The sequence below is a fragment of the Equus przewalskii genome, chromosome 21, assembly GCF_037783145.1.
Source record: "Equus przewalskii isolate Varuska chromosome 21, EquPr2, whole genome shotgun sequence".
In the NCBI taxonomy this organism is placed as follows: domain Eukaryota; kingdom Metazoa; phylum Chordata; class Mammalia; order Perissodactyla; family Equidae; genus Equus; species Equus przewalskii.
Window position 1 is genome coordinate 34787922 of NC_091851.1, and position 21306 is coordinate 34809227.

Genomic DNA, 21306 nt, shown 5'->3' on the forward strand with positions numbered 1-21306 from the left:
GAAGGTGCTCAGTGGGGCTCTCACTGGCTCAGCCATCTCTCCCATCATCAGGCCTCTGCCCCAAGGGTCTGCCCTGCCGTTGGGCCACTGTACTTACAGAGGCAGGGCAAGATGCACTGTGGGGCCAGGCAGCCTCCACCTTACTCCCACCCTTGTGGGTGTAACAAACAGGCTCCTCCTTCCGCCTGCTTCCCAAGTCCGTGCCTGGTTCAGGCTGTAGCAGCAAGTGGACAAAGTAAGCTGGCCAGGGCTGGACTCTGGTCCCTTTATTGAGACTGAAGAGCCAGTGGGTCCATCCAAACAAAAATAAATTTCTCTCCCAAAGCCTGCCTGCAGGCTGAGGCACCCAGCAGGTCCTGGCTGGGGCCCATGGCTGTCCCCTAACCCCAGCAGCACAGGTCTGGCTCCCCTGGAGTGACAGGATGCTGGCTGCCCAGTAGCTCGCAACCCTAGGTGGAGCAGGGAGGTGAGTCCCAGTGGGTTCCTCCCACCCCCAGCAGGGCTGGCCCCAATATCCACGGTCTGCTTTGCGTTCCTGGGCTTCAGTCATCAGCCAGGGTGATAACATCATACTCGATGCCCTGGTGTTGCAGCTGTTGGATGTGTTCAGGCACTGCCTCCTCTGTGCCAAACAGGCCCTGGGCTTGGGCCATAGCAGCATCAGCCACCGCTGTTGGGGGGCAGGGGGGAAAGGATGGTGAGCCTCAGGCCCCAAAAGCTAGGCATGAGCCCCAGGCCCCCACAGTCCTCAGGGTCTAGCTCCATACCTGTGACAGCTGAGTGTGCTGCAGCCTCAAGCTGGGCCTGTGTGACCAGCTGCTGGCCCGGGGACACAGGCACGTACTGGATCTGGAAGGGAGAAGCCGATGAGATGTGGCCCTGGAGGGGTCCTGCCCATGCCCCATTTTTACCTGGTCCCCCAAGGACCCCACCTGGGACTCCTGAAGGAATGGGGCTCCTTGTTCGTACTGGATGTGTGTGATCTGGCCCTCTTGTACCTGGAGAGAGAAAGCCAAGCTGATGATTCCAGAAGAAGGTGGTACATCCCCCCTCTCACTTCTTACCCTCGCCCCAGGCCTGGCGTACCTGGATGTGATGACCTTCTGGGACCACGACATATTCTTGGGGGAGTAGGTGCTGGACGCCATCTTGGGAAATGATGTACTGTACCTAGAGAAGTGTGGCAAGGAGGCAGGTGCTGCGGCCCCACTCACCAGGAGCTCAGGGAGGAAGACGACGGGGCCAGGGACACGCCCCATCAACCACAGCAGCTGCAAGCACGGACACTGGGAGGGGTGGTTTGTAAAGTACTTTTCCTCCCCACAGTGGGCCTTAAGGAGAAGGGCACGGGGCTGAGGTGGTCAGCAGCAGCTCACCTGGTTGTCAGAGGTCACTAGGTGCTGCACTGTTTGGCCATCTGCTGTGGTGATCTCTTGGATATAGGTGGCTTCCTCCTGCCAGGGCCAAGCTAGTTCTAGCCTCAGCTCTCTGTGTGCCCCCACCCATGCCTGCGGCCTGTCAGCAAGGCCCCCAGCCCAGGCTCTCACCTGATTGGTCACTGTCTGCTCCTGGGCCACGATGATGTGTTCCTGGCCCAGTGCCTGCTGTAGCCGCTCTGGGCCCAGGACCCCATGACTGGACTGGAGTGCAGCTGGGCAGAGAGGGGAGCATGTTCACTTGGGCTCTGGGGAAACCTGAAATACCCTGGCCCCCACCCTTGCCCAATGGTGCTCTCTGGGGCAGGGGCTCAAGTGCCTGGTCCACCCTGGGGCCCCAGAAGCAGCTCACTGTGCAGTGTGGCCAGTGTCTCATCATCACTGTTCAGGATGATGGTTTGGGTGGGGGTCCGGGCTGGGGCCCGGGCAGTAGGGGTCCCTGCCTTTCTCCCATCAGGACTGTGCAGCCGCTGGATGTGGAACTTGAGGTGCCCATTCCGGTTGAAACTGGAGGGGAGGGAAGAAGGCTCAGGGGTGGTCCCACCATGCATGCCCAGCAGCCCCTGCCCATCTATACCCAGCCTTACCGCTGCCCACAGAGGTGGCACGCAAAAGGCTTCTCGTTGGTGTGGGTCAGCATGTGCCGCCGCAGGTCTTTCTTGTTCTTGGAGGCGAAGCTGCATTGGCTGCACTGGTGGGGCCGCAGGCTCGAGTGCTGGGCCATGTGGGCCTGCAGAAGGAGCAGAGTCAGGCACCGGTGGGTCAGGACAGACAGCTCCCCACAGACAGAGCTGTCAGGGAACCTGTTCTCAGGTGAAGTGGATCTTGGAGGAGCTGGTAAAAACTACAAACCAGACCAAGATCTGGTGCTGCTGTGTGCTGAGAGGGGAAAAAACCACAGACTTCTGTCATCAGGTCACTTGGAATACCCTGTCCTTGCTTGGACTCAGTTTACTCCGTGCAACTTACAGATTCAGACGAGGGGACCTCTGAAGGTCTCTTCCAGCCCTGACATTCTAAGGTTCTGGGCCCTGCTCCCCTCACTGAGGTGCTGTGAGGATTTAGTGCATGGCTGGATCTGAAAACCGGTAATCCTCGGGTGAGTGGAGGGAGCCCCCCAAAACTGGACTGTGAACCTGCCACAGAACCTCCCTCCCTCGGCTTCTCCACGTCGTCTCCCCTGCTTCCCTTGAACTCTGCCCTCATGTTCTAGACCATTACAGTTTCCCTAAACATGCCTCACACCGCCACGCCTGTGTCTTTGCTCCTGCAGGCCCAGCTTAGCCATCACCACCTCTGTGACGTCTCCCCCAGCACTCTACGTCCACACGACCCATTCCCTGCCTGTGTTCTGCCATGCACACTCTGTTCACTATGGGGACACTGTCTGGTTTGCCTCCCCACCAGACTGAGCTCCCCAAGAGTAGGCCCTGCTGAGTCATCTCTGACCCTAGAGGGAAGCAGAGGGCCTGGCTCCGGGAGGGCTCAGTCAAGGTTTGTTACACAAACGAATGTCAGCGGAGGCATAGGCGACAACACCTACCCGGACTTCAGGCCACTGGCGAGCACTGAAGGGGCAGTCGGGGCACTTGAAGGCACTAGGCCCGGCGTGGGCCCTTTTGTGACTCTCCATCTCAGCTCGGCCCGGGAAGGCCTCAGCACAGATCTTGCAGGAAAACTTCTTTGACGATGCCATGGCTGCCGAAGGTGGCGAGGGGGGCACCACCAGCCCCAGGGGTTTGCTGGCTGCAGGAGGTGGGGAGGCAGAGCCCTGGGGGTCCCCTACCCGGTGGGTCCTGGCTGGAGATTGGGGCTCAGGGCCGTCTCTGGGCAGCCCCCCACACTGCAGCAGGGGCCACTTGGCTCCAGAGGCCAGGGCTTCTGGAGTTGGGAAGGAGATGGAGCCATCTGTAGTCAGCTGTAGAGAGATCGGGGAGCATGAAGAGCTGAGGCGGGGAGGGAAGGAGGGTGGGGAGACGGGGTAGGGCTCACTACCCCAAGCCTCACTTCGATGTGGTGCAGCTGGGTCCCATCGGCTGCCATGATGTAGTGGGTGCCAGCTTCTTTCAGGGTGTCGCTCACAACCACTGCCTGGGCTGCCTCCCCGGGGGGCTCCTCGCTGCGGGCAGAGAGGAAGGGAGGGGTGAGGCAGGGTTCTGAGAAGGTATAGAGGGCCACACGAGTCCCTTTCTCCAAGAAAGTCATCAACTGAGGTGACTGCCACCACAAATGGACTCTCTGGTTTGAATCCTGGCTCTGCCCTTTACCAACTGAACCTCCACTCTCTCTTCTCTAAATGGTGACCATGTATCCAGCATGTCATCCTTCTCACATATGATAATCCCTGCCCCCTTAAGGGGGCAGTGAGGCGAAGGGCCCCAGGGGTCCAGCCCAGGTCTGGCCAAGTGGGGCAGGAGAAGGCCAGTGGGGGAGGCAGGGCTGACAAGGACCCGCAGCCCACGAGTAGAGGGCAGAGGCTGACAGTCTGCGCTGCCTAGGTGCTGCCTCAGGGATCCTGATTCCCACTCCAGCTGAACAATTTAGCATCTGGATTCAGGGCTTCCTCAGATGGCCCAGGGGTTCAGTGAACATATACAATATAATCATTTCTGCCCCAAACTCGCTTAGTGTAGATGAAGCCAAGTGCCGCTGCCGGGCCTCCAACGCCAGCAAGGAGCCTGAGCTTGCTCCGAAGGTCACAGCTGGAACCACCTCAGGGATCATCCAGAACAAAGATCACACAGGTTTCAGAACCAAAGGGAACGGGGTTCAAATCCTCGCCTACTGCACGTCTGACCCCAGGCGAGTTATTCAACCTCCTGGGCCTATGGCCTCATTTGTCAAATGAGGGAACCGCAGCTCTCACGGGAATGGTTTAGGTGACTTCATAACGTCAAGTGCCTGGAACATGTGAGTGGCCATAAAACTGCAGCTCCTGACCTCCTGAGAAGGAGATGACTCCCCTACAGCCTAATCACTTCGTACATATTAGGATTTTTGCCACCTGCCAACAAGGCTTGGGTGGGCAAGGTCCTCATCTGACTCCCCCAAGTGCGTCTATAAATGGCTGCAGGGGGCGGTGCAGGCAGCAGGTCTCACCTGTAAGGTGTGCCAGGAGCTGATGTCCCCTCCTCCACAGGAGGTGCTGTGATGACACTGTAGCCAGCCCCGCCAAATGGACCGGGTGCCAGGGTGATCTGCTGTAGGTCAGGGGGGCCTAGCTGGCTCTCAGCTGCCACACTGCCCCCTGGCTCTGCCACATGGAGGGTGACCACTTGTGGAGCAGCACCTGCTGGGGACGGCTGCCCACCAGGGGATGCCAACTGTGCTTCCACATCCTCCGACTTGACCACGGCCACCTGCAACGGCACCAGTGGGCATTATGAGCAGGGTCTGTGGCAAAGGAGCTGGGGTTCAAGGCCCTTCTCCACCTCAGGGCCTCACAGCTCACCCACACTCTGGCCAGACCAAGTGCTACCACTACTCCACCGACCCCAATTGTGTGTTCTTCTAAGATGCACTCTAAGCAGACTAAACAAGAATACAGCAGAGTGACATTGCCCCCCAGGGGCAGTGGGCGATGTCTGGAGACATTTTTGGTTGTCACAACTGGGGAAAAGATGCTACTGGCATCTCGTGTGTAGAGATCAGGGATTTTGCCAAACTTCCCACGTTGCACAGGACAGTCCCACCACAGAGAATCATCTGGCTGAAAGCACCACTGTTGAGAAATCTTAGGGGAGAGGGACAAGGGGCAAACTATTTAAGAAAAAAAGTAAAGTCAGCACTCCACCTCACATCTTACTCCAAAGTCTGCTTCAAATGGATTAAAGATTGAAATATAATAAATAAAACACTAAATATATTAAAAGAAAATGTGCATAAGTATTTTTATAACCCTGGGGTGGGAAGATATTTCTAATCATGACAGAAAAAGATGCTAAAACTGCAAAACAAACCATAAAATGAAATAAAAAAACAAAGAAATTGGGAGGGAAGTACTGAAAAATTTATATGAAATAAAAGATGGACTTCCCTCATATACAAAGAGCTCTTGCAAAGCAATAATAAAAAGACTAACAATTTAATAGAAAAATAGAGGACACAAGCAGGTAAGTCAGAGAAGAAATAAAATGGTCTGTGAACAGAGAGAAGTTTGACTTCATATATGATCGCAAAATTATAAATTAAGACCATGAAATATACTCTGTCACATAGAAGAGATTTACAAAGATTGATGGCACCCAGTGTTGGCAAGGGGGTAGGGAAATATACTATAGTGGTGGTCATATAAACTGACATATCTTTTTATGAGGCTGGCTTCATACCTTCAGACCCACCAATTCTACTCCTAGGAGGCTTTTTTTTTTAACTAAAAAGTATTTATGAGCACCTGAAAATATACATGCACTGAAGCACTGCCTTGAGTTAATGAAAAACCGGAAACAACCCAATCTATAAAGGACTGATTACATAAACCTGAGAACATCAACATGATGGAATGATGTGGAGACGTGATACGGAGATGCTACGGAGGAGGGGACCTGTGTGTGCCAGCCACGCCGCGCCTCACTGCCGGGTGAAGAGGCAGGTTGTCGATGAGCATGAATAGTGAGATCCTCTTTTGAAGGAAGGACAGGTCTCTGTTAGTGTACACATGGACAGAACTGGAAAATGGTATTACCCTGTCAACAGCGGTCAACCGAAGGAGGGGAGGAAGGTTAAGGACTTTCACTTTCTGCATAGAATATGTCTTAATATTCATTTTGGTTTTTCATAGGCATATGCTTTTGTAATCAGAAAAAAAAAACCCAAAATGAATGATCCTGCTATGAAAGCAGCAGAGAGATCAACAGAACAGAACTTGTCTAGAAGCAGACACCTACACAGGAGGGAACCTTGTACACAAACAAGGGGACATTGTAAACCACTGGGGATGATTAGATTATTCGATATACTGCACTGGACAACTTTCGGGAAAAAATGAAGTTAGCCCCCTACCTTTCTGCACACACCAAAAATAAATTCCAGGTGAAGATTTAAGTGTAAAAAAATGAAACCTTCAAAAGAAAATATAAATGCATGTTTATATAATCTTGGGATGAGGGAAGCCTTTCTAGGGATGATACCAAAGGCAAAAACTATAAAGACCGGTCTGCTTATTTAACTATCTAAAAATGTAAAACCTCCATACACCCCCAAATGCCACAAACTAAATACTACGAAGATTTCCAGGCCCAACACCAGGCTCCGTCTTCCACGGAGTCTTGTCTGTCTCCCAAACCCCAGCAGCATGTTATTGCTCCAAGTTCTCGGAATTTATCACCTCAAACACACACTCTACATCTCCGCCAGAGGCTGGGAGACTGGAGGTGCTCAGAGCTTCTCCCTGCCTTAGAGAAGTGCGGGCATGTGCCGGTGGAGGGGAGGGAGGCCTGAAGGTGGCCCCAGGCGCCTGGGTGGAGCAGGGAGAAGTAAGGACGGTGGGCTCGGGGAGGAAGAGTTGGGGTGGGCTCGGGGAGGAAGAGTTGGGCTTGAGGTGCAGGGAACAAGAGAGGTCGGAGCTGGAGAAAGCCTGGGGAGTCCTCAGGCTGGAGGAAGTGTCATGGAATGAGGACACTAGGCTAGATGGGAAGCTAGTTCAGACCCACGGGCACAGGGCGGCCACAGAGCTAGAGGAAAACCAATCAAGAACAGGGCCCCAGAAGCCATGGGGGGTGGTGCATGCCACTCGGCATGGCAGAGATCTCTGGTGACTCCGGAGAGTGGAGTGGGAGATCCTCTGACCTCCGCGGCACAGCGGGGCCCCTTCCTCTGCGTTTGCCCACAGGATTTCAGTGGGTCTGCCTCCCCCACTCAGTGGGAGCTCCCACAGGCCGAGGCATGGCTGATTGATTGCTTCCCTGTACTTCCAGTGTCAGTGCAGACTGGGCATCTACAGGCACTAGGCAGTGGAGGAGGTCCCCGGCTGCTCACCTGTAGGGCTGTGCCCCCCAGCTCCCGCTGAGCGCTCATGTTCAGCAGCAGATCCAAGGCTGTCTGCGTGGCCATTGCGGTTGACTCTTCAGCTCCTGGGTTGGGTGGGACCTGAGCCTTAGGAAGGGCTGGAAAACGGGCACCCAACACCACCCTCCCCATCCTTCATCCTCCACTAGCACAAGTCCTGACCCTGCCCAGCTCCCTGAGAGCTCACCTTGTTGGTAGATGATGGTGGCGCCACCCAGGGTGTCAGAACAGAGCAGTGGGGGAGTCTCAGGTGACTGGAAAGGTGCTGCCTCTGGGGGGATCTGTGGGATGGGGATATGGCCAAGCCAGAGAGGGCTGCTCAGATTCAAGTGCCATTTACCAAGTACCTCCTATATGTCAGGCGCTTTACTTCTGTTGGCTTGCTCCATCTTTCTAACCACTTTTGAAGATATTTACCAGCTCAAAGCTACAGATGAACTGACTGAGGCTCAAGAGAGGTGCAGTAACTGGCTTACGACCCCAAAACTAGCAAGTTTAACAGAACTAGGACTTGAACACAAGACTGTGTGACTCCAGAGCAGCGGTCCATCTTTTGGGGTGGGAGGGAGGAGACAATGTACTCAGCTACAAGACTATATTTCTTAGCCTCCCTTGCAGCTAGGTAAAGTGTGGCCATGTGGCTAAGCAGCAGCTTCTGATAAAGTTCTTGAGAAAGACAGATGGACAGATGGCAGGCATCCTTTTTACCCTTATCCAGTTTCTTGCCTGGGATGTGGCTAGGAAGGTTGGAGCTCCTGCAGCTATGCTGGACTATGAGGGAATCACAAAGATGGAAGTCATATGCCTAGGATGGCTGGGAAACAATATTCAGAGCTTGGTCCCTGATGACTGACATGGAGCCACTACACAAACCCTGGACTGCTGACCTTTGGACTTCTTTCACGAGAGAAGAATAAACTATTCTCTCAACTATCATACTGACGTTTCCATTCTCTATTACTAGCACTGGAAAGCCAGCCCTACTCTGAGCTCAGGGCTGTCATATCTGTGACCTCAGCTGTTCTGTACCACAATCTAGAGAGACAAGGATCAGTCTATTGCAGCTACTGTGCACATGAGGACGCTGGGGCTGGGAGAGGCGACGTCACGCTGCCCTCCCGGCCCACCTCTAGCCCCCTTGCCTGCTGCCTGCTTGGCTGCACTCACCTCGGGCGGTCCCGGAGAACCGGGGGGTGGCCCGGGGGCCGCACCGTGCTGCTGCTTTAGCTCCTCGATCTGCTGCAGCGAGAAGAAGGGGCGGCGGCGGGACGGGGGCTCCTCGGGGTGGCGCCGCCCCCACTCCTCGAAGCTGCTGGCGTGCCGGCACCGGACATGCAGGCGCAGGTTCTTCTTGTGGCGCGTGCTGAAGTGGCAGTACTCACAGGCAAAGGGCTTGGCCCCTGCAGGCACACGTGAGGCGATGCTTGCGCCTGCCCACCCCTCCATGACTCCCTCCAGGAAGCCTCCCGTGACCCCAAGGACCTGTCCACTGACGCACTCCCAGGCATGCATGCCCAGGCTCCGGCAGACACAGGCCGCTGTCCGCTCCGGTGCGCCAGGACAGAGACGAACCAGGTCGGCCCTCCGCACTCACAGCCTTCCCGAGTGCCTATTTCCAAGGGCACGCCCCCGCACACTCCTCTTATGACTCATCCTCCCCCCAGGGAGACAGGAATCCGACTAAAGGCGCCCCTGGCTCCCTTTCTCTAATCTCCCCTCCTAGTGTGCCTACCAGAGGCCTGGGCCCCAAGGAGGAGAAAGAACCAACTTCTAGTTTCTCGCCTTCCGTGGGCCAAGCATATGCTTGTGCCTCCTCCGATGCTTCATCTGCCAAGGGCAGGACCTCTCTCAGACCCATCTCTAGCTTCAGTGCCCAGAACAGACAGGGCTCAGGGAACAAGTGGAACTCATTTTTATAACAGCCATATGGTAGGTACTTCTGATTGCCCCATTTCACAGCTAGGGAAGGCTCAAAGAGGGCAAGTGACTGGCCCAGGGCCACCCAGAGAGTAGCCGGCTGAGCTGCATCTGAGCTGAGGTTGGAGAGTGAACACCCCCAGCCGGGACTCCCCGACGACTGAAAGGCTCCGAGCGCTCCCACAGCTGGAGCTGCCACGGGCAGGAAGAGAACAGAGCCGGGCTTCTGATCGGGGACATGGCGAGTTGAGGCTGGAGGGGTGGGGCTGTGGAGTTGCTGGCCTGACCTGTGTGCTTGACGGCCACGTGGGACAGCAGGAAGTCCTCTCGGAAGGTGCGGTAGGGGCAGAAGCTGCATTTGAAGGGCTTGTCGCTGACATGGGACAGCTGGTGGTTCAGAAGCGCCTTCTTGTCCTCACAAACAAACTCACAGAACTCACACTTGAACCTGGAGGTGATCAAAGGGATGGAAGCTTAGCGGGTGGGTGGGGTGGGAGTGCTCCATCTCCAGGGACCCTCCTCGGGGATGTACCTGCGGTTGGCAACAGCCTGGATGTGCGTGAGCAGGTGCATCTTGAAGGTGTAACGCTTCTTAAAGGACTTTCCACACTGTGAGGGGTCCGGTGAGTTAGATGTGGGATCACCCATGGAGGTCCCTCGCTCCCACCTCAGGCCCCACCCACCTTGTCACACATGTGGGGCTTCTCAGTGCTGTGTGTCTTCATGTGCTGCGTGAGTCTCTTCTGCATGGGGTAGACACGGCCACACACGGGGCAGGGGAAGGAGTTCAGCTTCGGGGTCTGGGAAAGGACAAGAAGGGGCCGGATGGAGAGAGAAGTGGAAGAGGGAGAGTGAGAACTTGCCTCTGCCCCGCACCCCTAGCAGCCCTCAAGCAGGCTCCCTTCCCGGCCTGGGCCCCAGACTCACCGGATCTGGCCTCTTCTTCCTGGGGGAGAAAGGCACGGGAGTTAGACCATCGCGTCTCCAAGCCCCCCCGGCCCTCTCACAGGATCCAGACCCAGTCTCAGCCCTGAGTGTCCCCACTCCCCACTCCCCACTCAAGCCTCTTTCCCTTAGAAGGGTATTTCCCCAACTGGGCGCTGGGGAAAATGCCAAGAAGCTGCTGTAAATAAGTTCCGCAGTCAACTAGATCTGGGAATTGTGCATTCTTTCTCTCACTCACAAAATACATTTGCATTTTAAAGGCTCTGAGAAGTCCTGCAGGAAAGAGAGCTGTTGAACCAGGTGTTTGGCCTGGTGTTCTTAATCTTAAGTGGACCCAGAACTCCACCTTCCTTTTTCTTTTTTTGAGAAAACTTATAAACATCTTGGAGAGCTGGCTTTCCCACAAACATGGTTTGAGAATCACTGTCCTCGTGGATCCCCGTATCCAACCTCTGTTCACACAGCACCCCCCGTGAAAGCCAACTCCTTCCTGAAGCTACAGATCTGATTATATTCACCAAGCAGTCACTAGGCCCCTAAGGGTTTCTGTTTCTCCATCTACTTGTCCTAGGTCTGCTCTCTCAGGGCAAGGAGAGACGGGGTCTGGACCTGGAGCCTGGAAGCTCCTTGGATCATTTACTGAGCCCCTTTCGGTTACAATTTCCTTTAATCCCCTCAACAATGTCCCCATTTTCCAAAGCTCGCAGCAGGGAAGAGACTGAATAAGGGACCTCAAGGCCCCGCTACTGCCCTCTTCTGAGCCACGATCTGGGACGCATTGCCTTGCCTTCCCGATGTGCTGTGAATGGGGCTGGCCCAGAGCAGGTGCTCAGTAAATGGGAAACATGGCCATCTCTGGCCTCCACTTTCCCACCCACACCCACTGACCGGTCCCGGCTGTGCACCGCCGCGTGCCGGATGACGTCCTTCCGGTAGACACTGGTGTAGCTGCATTCGTCACACTTGTAGGGCTTACTGCCCATGTGGTTGAACATGTGCTCCTGGGAGAGAGGCAAAAGGACAGTGGGCTGGGGCTCAGCCTCCTGCCCTGCCTGTGCCCAGCCTTGGAGTTGCTGTGGGAGCAGACTCTCAGAACGAGGGAGCTGCGAGGGTTGGAGCCTGTGAAGGCTGGGGACTCTCCCCTACGAGAGCACCTACTCTGCATCTCGCCCTGTCCTGCTCACCATTTGACAGAAGAGGAAACTGAGGCTCTGAGTGAAGGGACTTGCCGAGCTCCCACAGTGACCTTGTGAACGGCAGCACAGCTCTACAGCCTGTGCCCTCCCCACTGCACTGGAACACCCCACAGCGGGGTTCCAGAGAACAACTTCCAGGCCAGGGGGTCCTGTCTGAGGCAGGAGGTACTGTGTGCAGAAAGCAAGGGGTTCTGGCCATTTGTGCTTGCGGTACCCACACCCCCAACAAAGGTCAACCTGCCACCTCACTTTGGCCAAGCCAAGCTGCAGTCCTGGGTCAGTAAAATGGGACTATGGACACCTAGTATCTCCTCGGGCTGCGTGAGGATGAAATTAGGGTGTGCCTGCAAGGACTGGGCACTGGGCTGCTGCAGGTCCACACGGCATGGCTGGGTCAACAAGGAAAAGGAGCCCCTTTCTTGAGACACAATACTGCCATCTGCTGGAAAACTTTCTAACATTATGAATTAGATAAAATCAGTTTTTACTGGCGTCTGCCAGCCTGTGGTGGCCAACAAGCAAATCTATGATGTCCACAACGTGAACAGCTCCCCTGAAGATGTGATGCCACTATGCAGTGTGCAACCTGCAAAACTGCCCAGGGCGGCCCACTTCGACATTCTTCAGGGCACTGGCGGCCAAGACAGGGTGCCCGGGAATGCCCCATGAACTCCACTCCCTCTAGGCGCCACCGGTCAACTTCTGCCACCTTCTCCCATCCAGCCTCCCTTCCTCCCCGTGCCCCGCGCCTTCCCCTCCTCAGCCGCCACACCTTGAGTGAGGACCAGCGGCGGGAGCGATAGCTGCACTGCAGGCACTTGAAGAGCTGAGGGTCTCCTGCCTCATGGGAGTTGACGTGGAAGCGCAGGTCCTCGTGGGACAGGAAGCGCGAGCCGCAAATGCGGCACAGGAAGGGCCTCAGAAGCGGTTTGGGTGACTTGTAATAATACCTGCCGGGAGGGTGTTGGGGAGATGTGCGGCTGGGCTGAGGCCGCCCAGCTGCCTCCCCAACCCTCACCTCTCTGCCCCTCACCTCTCTGCTCCACGTACTTGCGGTATTTCTTGCCTAGGAAGCGCCTGGAGGGTCGGCCCCGGCGGCGGGGCAGAGCGTCGGGTTCATCCTGGCAGGAGGGTGCTGCGTGGTCTGCGTCTGACTGGCTCACACCGGGTTCCATGGGGGCCCTGTCGGCATTGCCCAGGGCTGCCAGGCATCCTGGGCCTGAGGAGCTGGGCGCCTCAGGGTCCTGTGGCTCTGGAGGGCTCTGTCCACTCTGGGAGCTCACCAGAGGCTCTCCTTCCACACCTGCCACAGACACAGCAGGTCAGAGACCAGCCATGGCCACACGAGGACAGACATGGACAGGAGTGTCAGAGGCCAGCCACAACACTCCCCCCACACGCTATCACAGACCACTGATGGGCACGTCAGGTCACGGGCCAGCCAGCCTGTGGTGAGAGGGCAGCGTGAACACACACTCCCTCCCGCAGCTGAAATGCTGTTAGCACGCACTTAAATGACTTAAACCTGAGTCTGGAGCCGCAGCAGAGCAGGGGCCTCCCAGGCAGCTGGGGACCTCCTAGGCCCAGCTCCATCACCCATCTGCTCTGTGTCCTCAGGCAACGCCGTGCCTCTCTCTGCGTCTCATTTCCCCCACTTGTCACACGAGATGATAATCGCTGGTCTAGCGACCTCACCTCACCTCACGGGAACATTCTAAGGTCTGGGGAGCAACAATAGCACTTTATCTTTGCTTTTCCTAGGGAGGCTGGGAGGCTGGAGGGCAGACGGGAGGAAGGGAGAAACCACACTGTACACACTGGCAGACCTTTTCAAGTCTGAATCATCTGAACACGTTACCTATTCAAAAACATCAATAGCATCTCAATATAATGTTCTAAAAATTAAAAATGATACAGACAATGCTGGTAACATCCTGTTTCTTGATAGGGGTGCTAAGTTACACAGGTGTGTTCATTTTGTAAGAATTCACTGAGCTGTGCACTTAGGATAGGTGTCCTTTTTCATACATATATCTCAGCAAAACGTTATTTTAAAAATGAGAGTAGGGGCTGGCCCCATGGCTGAGTGGTTAAGTTCATGCGCTCCGCTTGGGTGGCCCAGGGTTTTGCTGGTTCTGATCTTGGGCGTGGACATGGCACCGCTCATCAGGCTATGCTGGGACAGTGTCCCACATGCCACAACTGGAAGGACCCACAACTAAAAATATACAACTATGTACCGGAGAGCTTTGGGGAGAAAAAGGAAAACTAAAATCTTAAAACAAAAAAAAAAGGAAACTAAAAAATATAACCATCCCCCCAAATTGCAAGTACAAGAACAGCTACCATGTGGGTTTTTTTGTACATTTAAGCCTTAAAACAATTCTAAAAGGCAGGTGCTATCGTCTCCATTCATAAAAGGGTGTGGGAGAGTGAAGAGGGAAAGCACCATGCTCCTGGTCACACAGCTGGCGGGCGGCAGAGCTGGCACTCGCACCCACGACTAGGTCTTTCCTGTCCCGAGCCTGCAATGCTGCAAGCCAGGGCATGGCCCCTCCCACGACCAAGTCTCACCATCTGGGAGGTCCAAGGTCTCCAGGCGAGGCAGCTTCCGGGGCCGGCCAGGTCTCCTTCGGGGTCTCGGCGTACTGGGAGTGGGGCGCTGGGGCCGCAGCTGCCGGCCCCGAGGCTCATCCTCAGCCGGATTGTAGTCGCTGTCCTCTGCGGGGACAGAGACCGAAGGTGGGCACCAGTGCTGGACTTGCCCTTTCAGCCCTGACACTCTGCCCAGCAACCCTAGAAAAAGGCCCCCTTCCCCAACCCTGCCCACTCTTCCTCCAAGCCCACCAGTGATGCCTCCTCCAGAAAGCCCTCCTTATGTCCCCCTGGCTGGCTGTGAGGGTCCCTCTCTAAGCCTCTGTGGTCGTTTCTCTGCACCTCTCCTGACACCTACCACTAGCTCATACAGCACCTTTGCGGGAATGAGTAAAAGGTGCCCCTTCCTCAAGACACTTCACAGCCACTGCTGGAAAACAGTTGTAATAAACATTTAAGTCTACCAACTCCATGACTATGCAAGACACAGAGTCTATGACAGCGCAGGAGCCACTAGTTCTATGTGGTTATTGAGCACCCTAAACGTGCCTACGCTCAACTGAGACATAATTAAGTGTAAAATATATACTGGGTTTCCCAAACTTAATATAAAAAAAGAAAGTAAAATAACTAACGATTTTTTACAATGATTGCATATTGAAATAATATTTTAGATATACTGAACAAATGAAATATATGATTAACCTTAATTTCACCTTTTTCTTTTTCCTTTTCTTAAAAATCTGGCTACAAAAAAGAAAAGAGTACATATGTGGCTTGTATTTTATTTCTGTTGGACAAACGTGAATGCAGCCCTCTTAGATGTGCTGCTCTTTTTCAGTGCACAGCCCGCCCAGCTGCACACAGAGGTCCTGGTCTCAGAGCCCCAACTCCTCTGTCTTATCCTGGAGGCACCCATGGCTGTCTGTGTCAGTTCCTCTTTCTTGGCTCTCCAGGTAGGCCAGAAAGAGCTCAGTATTTGTAGATGGGGGTGGGGGTAGCAGGCATGGGAGCCATGGTGGCCTACCCTCCAGGTCATCAATGGCACCGGCGTCTACGATGTCATCATCGTCTTCCTCCTCAGGCCCCTCTTCCTCTTGAGTTTTGGTCGAGGTGCCCCACTTCCGCAGACGTCCCTTCTTACCAGCTGCTGCTGCTGCTGCTGCTGCTTGAGGGGGGTAAGACAAGCTTGCCACGTCTGGCTTTCAGTACCCCACCCCCACCCATGCAGTCCCAGCCAGGTAGATGGTTATCAACGCACCTGGGCGGAAGTGCCGCTCCCGCATGTGGCGCAACAGTGTGGCCTTCGTGCTGCTCCGATACTGGCACATCTTGCACTTGAACTGCTGCACCACCACCACTTCCATCATGGCCTCTAGGCTCTGCAGGTCTGGCTCCTCCGCGCCAGAGCCCGGGGGCAGCTGCGCTGGGGAGCTGGGCCCACCCCGCGCCTCCTCGGGTGGCTCCAGGCATGTGGATGTGGATGTGGGGCCATCCGCCAGGGCCTCGATGGCTGCCAGGCTGTGGGCCAGGGTGGAACTGGACATCGGTGATGCCATGGGGGCACCTGGAGGTGGGTGAGGGAATCAGAAGGAAGGGAAGTGGAGGAGGAGGTTGGCCACGAGCTAGAGCTGTCCCTCTAAGGCAGGCCCAGGGATCCTAGACTCCAACTCCCCATCAGAGTGACAGTGGGGAAACCGAGGCCCAGAGCAGCGGATGACCCACCAAGATCACACAGTGAATTTGTGGCAGAGCCTCCCTCTCCTACTTCCCTGCCCACTGCAGGGCTCCCTGGGTCTAGCGTGTGGGGTCTTACCATCGTCTGGTCCCTGCAGGATCAGGTACCGTGTGGTCTCAGCTGCACCATCCTCAGCACTGGTCACAGTGATGCAGCCTAGGCAGAGATGTGGGGATGGGATTCCCAGCTGAGAATGACAGTTGTCACTGCCCACACTCATTCTGGCTCACCCATATGACTGGGAACCAGCTGCATCACCCCTCTGAGCCTCAGTTGCCCCTCTGTCCCACCGAGGGCAGGGCTGTTGGGAGGTCTGATGTGTGTGACACACCACCCTGCAGTCACACAGATGCCATGGCTACCCCAGCTGGCCCGCCTTGGACTGCTCACTAAACCTGGAGAGTCCCTCTCCTTCCTCTCCAAACTTCCCCAAGGTCAAGGCCCAGGTCCTGTCCCACTTTCTTAGAGCTGGCTTTCTAGGTCATCCCAGGGCTTTTCCAGGTGCCACAGCCTTTATGTGCATCACTAATAATAGAAGGTACAGTGTGGTAAACCGTGAGCGTGAGCTCAGGAGTCAGACTGAGCTCACAGCCCAACACTTGCTGGCGACAGTGGCTAAGTTATGGGACATCCTCTGTGCCTCAGATTTCTCACCTAGACTGTGGGGATAATAACAGCACCTACCTTTTGGGGTTACCGGGAGGATTAATGAGGTAGTGTATGTGAAGCGTTTAGAACGGACCCCAGTACAAAGTCAGGTATTACTGTTTCTGTATTTATTGAGTGCTTATCACATGTCAGGCTCTATGCTAAGAACTTTACTGCATCGTCTCATTGTCACTTACCACCATGAGGTGGGAGTTGTTCTCATGGTACACATTCAGAGTGGTATGGTTATCTGCCTGGGGTTGCACAGCTGGGGCGTGCATAGCTGGTTCTGCTGAACTCTGCAGGGAAACCCCTGGGTGCTAACTCTTGCCACCCTCTGCTTAACTCACTCTGGATGAGGTCAGGCCCAATAGTGGACTCGATGATCTTGTCGATGGCTGAGCCCAGGTCCGAGGAAGAAGCTGTGCAGTCGGACACCAGCATGTTGGGGTCTGGGAGGCCGCCTGTCACGCCTGCCACAGGCCCACGGGACACAGAAGATGAATCAGGGAGGTAGCCATGGGGCAGGGGGTCCGTGCTTGAGCTGCTCTCGGATACCTCCTCCTGGGGTACAGGAAACAGGGAGGAAGGGAGTTTAGGAGCCGGAGATGGGACAGGGCAGGCTGCCACCCGCTAGATACAGCTCCTTGGCCCAAGGACATGGTGAGTGGAGTCACCCACACCCTCAGCCCCACTGAGGACCAGTGGGAAAAGCTCTCTAGTCACAGAGCCCCCTAAGACTGAGTCCCAAGGTCCCTGGATCTAGTCAGGTAAGAGGCCCCACATCCCCTGCAACAGCCAGGCAGAGCTGTTTTCACCGGGCTCTTGAACAAGCTGTTCCCTCTGCCTGAAACGCTTCCCAGCATCGCACCTTGGCTCACTCCTACCCAGCCTCCTCACTGCCATTTAGCTGGTAGCTCTTCTAGGAAGCCGACTCTGCCCCCCACAGTGCTGCAGTCACCTGTGTCCCCCAATCACAGCACCATTTTCTCTGCAGTGTAACATCTCCCAGGTCTGACTGTACCCTCCACAAGGGGTGGGACCACATCTGTCTTGTCCCCTGCTGTAACCGTAGTGTCCAGCACAAGCAAGGCACATGGTAGACGCATCTCTGCTGAAGTAATGAAACCCCTGGACCCCAAAGTGTGGGCCATTGTCATGCACCTCTATAATGTGATGTCTGGAAAGCGATCACTGTCTTGCAGATAATAACAATGCTAACGTCCAATACATATTAAGGGCTTATGTGAGGAGCACTGTTTTAATTGCTTTGCATGTGTTAGTTCATTTAATCCTCACAAAAACTCTAATGAGGCAGGTATATTTCTCATTCCCACTTTACGGCTGACAAAACAGAGCTAGAAGCTGGGTAGCTGGTCCAAGATCAGAGCCAGGAGGGGATGGTCTTACAAAGTGTTTCCGAGAGAATGTCTGCCCGACAGAGACCTTCAGGCAGGTATTCCTGTTCCATTTTACAGATGGAAAGACAGGCTCAAAGAGGTCTCCCAGGGAACCAAGAGGCAGAGCCGAAACTTGAACCAGGACATCTGCAACTCAAAAAGTGAGGACAGGGCGTAAGATCACAGTCTAGATTTGAATCCTGGCTTTGTCAGCGCTCTATGCCTCGGTTTCCTTTTCGGTAAGATGCGGAAAAGAGTGGTATGTGCATTACAAGTATGAGGCTAAAATGAGAAAATCCATGTTAGGGGCTTGGCATGCTGCCTGGCTCACAGTAAACCAAAAACAAATATGAGTTATAAGCAAGCCTTGCTGGCTGCTTCCCCTTGGCTGCCAGGCACTGCTGCCTGCGGTCCCTGCCTCCACCCACGCCGGCCAGCACGGTTCATACCAGAGAGCTGCTGCCGCGGTCCGAGCTTTGCCCCACGCCGGAGTCGTCGGCCTCCGCCGGCCCAGGGGCGGCCGCCGCGTCGCTGCTGTCGGCCGACACGGCTTCCGAGGTGCCCACCCCCAAGCCGCTCTCAGAGGGCTCCTCGGGCCGCCCAGGGGCCGCGTCGCTACTGCTCTCCACCTCGTTCTCCTCCATAGGCTCGGGGGACCACCAGACAGGGGGGCGCGGGGTCTGAGGCCTTCACTCTGCGAGAAGAGGTGACGGCGGCTGGTACAGATGGGCCACCTCCCCGGCCCCGAAAACCACAGCCCACCCAGCTGCACCCGTGTGCCCATTTTGCAGATGCAAAGACTGAGTCTCCGACAGCACAGGGCCTTCTCGTGTATAGAGTGGGGAGCTTCGGGAAAACAGGACCGAGAAGCCTTGCCTCCCAGTCTAGGGCCCTTCCCATCCCCCGGAGGGTGGTCAATGGCCGGCATGACCCTTTCCTCCCCCCACTCCATGATTCCCGCAGCGTGGTTCGCTCTCAGGGCCCCGTCAGAACTCAGTGGTTCAGCCCTTAGGCCCCCCGAGTCCCCCCGGGTGCAGGGTCGGTGGTACAGCCCACAGGCCCCCTGGGTCAGTGGCTCGCTCCCCCTCCCCTGGTTCCCCTGCGGAGGGGGCTGACAGCGACGGTCCCGGGGCCTGGCGACTCGGGGCTGTCCCCGGCGCTGCCTGCGCTCCAGGCCCGACGCCATCTTGTGGCGGCGCGGGTTTCCGCTCAGGCAAGTGCGAGAGCGACTAAAGGGCCTGGGACCCCGGGGCCCTGTTCGGACAGCCCCGCCGGCCCGGGACCTCGCTGCCGGGTATCCCCGCAGTGTGGCCCCACTTCACGGCAGGGTGCAGTGGGGCGACGCGAGTCTACCCGACGCTCACCTGACGCTTTCGTAGCCGCGTTCCTCTCCGACTCCGGCATCGACGAGGTCGCCATCCTCTTTCCCCTGCTGCGGAGGGACCCATCGGCTTACCGTAGTCCGGAACTACTTCCTACGCCGACTCGGAGAAAGACAGGTTTCCAATGTACGGAAGGTCGCCCCGAGGCCTCAAAACCATAATCGAGTCCAGAGAAAGTCTAGGATTTTATATGTCGCCTGATATGGGTGACGGAGTCAGCTAAGGGTTGGGGACTACTTTGTCTCGCGGCGGAGGGTTACATGGGGGCGTTATTGACGTCACTGCTGGGTCCCTTCCCTGGGCCGCAGGGTTGGGCGCGGCGAAGGCCGCCCCACTGTCCGGGGCGTGGCTCCCAGCGGCCTGGCCACGCCCCTCCCGGAACTGCTCAGGGAAGCGCGGGGTGACCGGGAGGTTTTGACTTGGCCGTGGCGAAGTAAATGTTATCGGTCATTTCGCCTGGCTGTTAATCGATTACTTGACGCTTTCATCGAACCTAATCGAACCCTTCCCGATTAGGTTTGATGTGTCCTGGGAGGAGGGGAGCAGATAATCCTTGTTGTACAGATGGGGAAACTGAGGCCTGGAGATGGGAAGTGGCTGGTCCAAGGTTACATCAAGTAAGGGGACTGGGGAGGCAAGTCCGGTTGGCTGGAGTTGGAGAAGTGGAGAGGAGTAAGTGCCTGGCCCCCTTGGTGAGCTTTGTGTGCGTATTTGTTAGGTTAGTAGAGCTGGAGCATGCCCTACAGCTCTTCTCTGCTCACTGTAGATGGTGTAGATTAAAGGTCTGCATCCCTTCAGAGAGGTGCGCCCCTCTTCCTGATGCCGAAATGCCACCTTTGGCACCACCCTCCGTTTAAGCCATTTTAGCATTCTGCGAGGTGCTTAGGTTGTCGCTAAGTCTCTGTCTTGCACGGTTAATTTTCCTCAGTTGAAAAATACAAATTTCGGGCGCAGGGGAAGAACCTCAAAAAACTCCTGTAAAGAAAACCTATTTACAAGGACAAGAAGTGCTTTGAGCTGTTGTAATTTGTCTGTGCCTGAGTGTGAGGGGGTTTCCCTGGACCTTTCCTAGGAGCAGGTTTTGGTAGGGGGAATAGAGCATGAGGCTTCTGGATGGGCTAGGCCCCCTCGTCCCCACTCCCTCCCATCCAGCAGGACCAGGCCTCCAGCGCAGCCCTGGAGAGCTGCATCAACATGGCAGGTTTTGCACTTTCTGGGCGATTTTCCCACGTGGACCTGATGCCTCCGCCCTGCAGAGCCACCCTCAACCCCTACCCCATGCCAATAGGATGTATCCTGCCTCTGACTGAGTCACCTCCCCCAGGGATGTCAGGGTACTCAGGAGTAACCCACAGCAGCCATTCCCATCCCCAGCCCAACCAAGTCCCAAACCTAACTTTGCCTTTGCTGCTGAATCACAGGGTTGCCGAATGTCATGCTGTAGAAGGTAACAGCCTCATCAAGGAACAAAAGAGGAGCTCAAGACCCAGACAGGGAAAGCTCATGGCCCAAGGTCATGGCTCCTTGGAAACAACATATCAGAATCCTTCCATTACAAATACGGGCAAGCCAACCCTGGTTTTCTGACTGTTAATCCAAGATTCTTCCCACCAGAACATGCAGTTTGTAGTTCTGGCCTCAGCTTTGATGGGGAGACTTCTGGAAGCAATGAGGGCATCTTGGTCAGAAGGACGTGCACATGGACCGCTGAGAAAAATGCTGAGGAGAGGAGCCAAGAGGGAAAGAGGAGGGAACGCGCTTTCACTGAGCACCTACCAAGTGCCAGGCTTTGCCGCATCATGGTACCTTAAGGAAACAGGGGTTATCGTCTTCTATTGTAGAGAGGAGGAAGCTGAGGCTCAGGGGACGTGATTTGTCCAAGGTCACACAGCCAAGAGAGTGGACCTGGGATACAGACACAGGTCTGTCTGATTCCAAAGACCTAGGCAACTTAGGTACCATGTGAAGTATGCTTAGTAATCATAATATTGAAAATACTCTGTGCCAGTGACTGCTCTAAGCACTTTACCTACATTAATTTAT

General features: G+C 55.6%; 1 protein-coding gene across 4 annotated transcripts; it reads right to left on the reverse strand.

Annotated features, from left to right (window-relative positions):
* Positions 1-245: 245 nt before the first annotated feature.
* On the reverse strand, positions 246-19455 carry ZNF335 (zinc finger protein 335). 4 transcript variants are annotated; one of them, XM_070588440.1, is made up of 28 exons: positions 19246-19455; positions 18331-18575; positions 16832-17045; positions 15912-15989; positions 15357-15662; positions 15123-15260; positions 14075-14221; positions 12551-12803; positions 12273-12450; positions 11193-11305; positions 10287-10305; positions 10043-10159; positions 9892-9968; positions 9647-9807; positions 8610-8842; positions 7630-7723; positions 7413-7507; positions 4536-4795; positions 3444-3555; positions 2980-3354; positions 2024-2166; positions 1789-1943; positions 1548-1651; positions 1377-1454; positions 1087-1170; positions 933-998; positions 768-849; positions 246-670 (listed from the first exon to the last, which is right to left on the reverse strand). In XM_070588440.1, the coding sequence occupies exons 2-28, from the start codon at positions 18523-18525 to the stop codon at positions 543-545; spliced, it is 4005 nt and encodes a 1334-aa protein (XP_070444541.1). In that variant the 5' UTR covers positions 18526-18575; positions 19246-19455; the 3' UTR covers positions 246-542. The 4 variants fall into 4 exon arrangements, with proteins under 4 accessions (XP_070444541.1, XP_070444539.1, XP_070444538.1 ...); XM_070588438.1 differs by having other exon boundaries at positions 15123-15263; positions 19246-19383; XM_070588437.1 differs by lacking the exon at positions 19246-19455 and having other exon boundaries at positions 15123-15263; positions 18331-19092.
* Positions 19456-21306: the final 1851 nt, after the last annotated feature.

Excerpts from the sequence above, each read along its gene's own strand:
- ZNF335 (XM_070588438.1), bottom strand. The coding sequence starts at position 18,525 with ATGGAGGAGAACGAGGTGGAGAGCAGTAGCGACGCGGCCCCTGGGCGG. Across the intron at positions 15,663-15,911 it reads CCTGCAGGGACCAGACGATG|GTGCCCCCATGGCATCACCG; the intron begins GTAAGACCCCAC and ends ACCCACCTCCAG. Across the intron at positions 11,306-12,272 it reads GCCGCTGGTCCTCACTCAAG|GAGCACATGTTCAACCACAT; the intron begins GTGTGGCGGCTG and ends CCTCTCTCCCAG.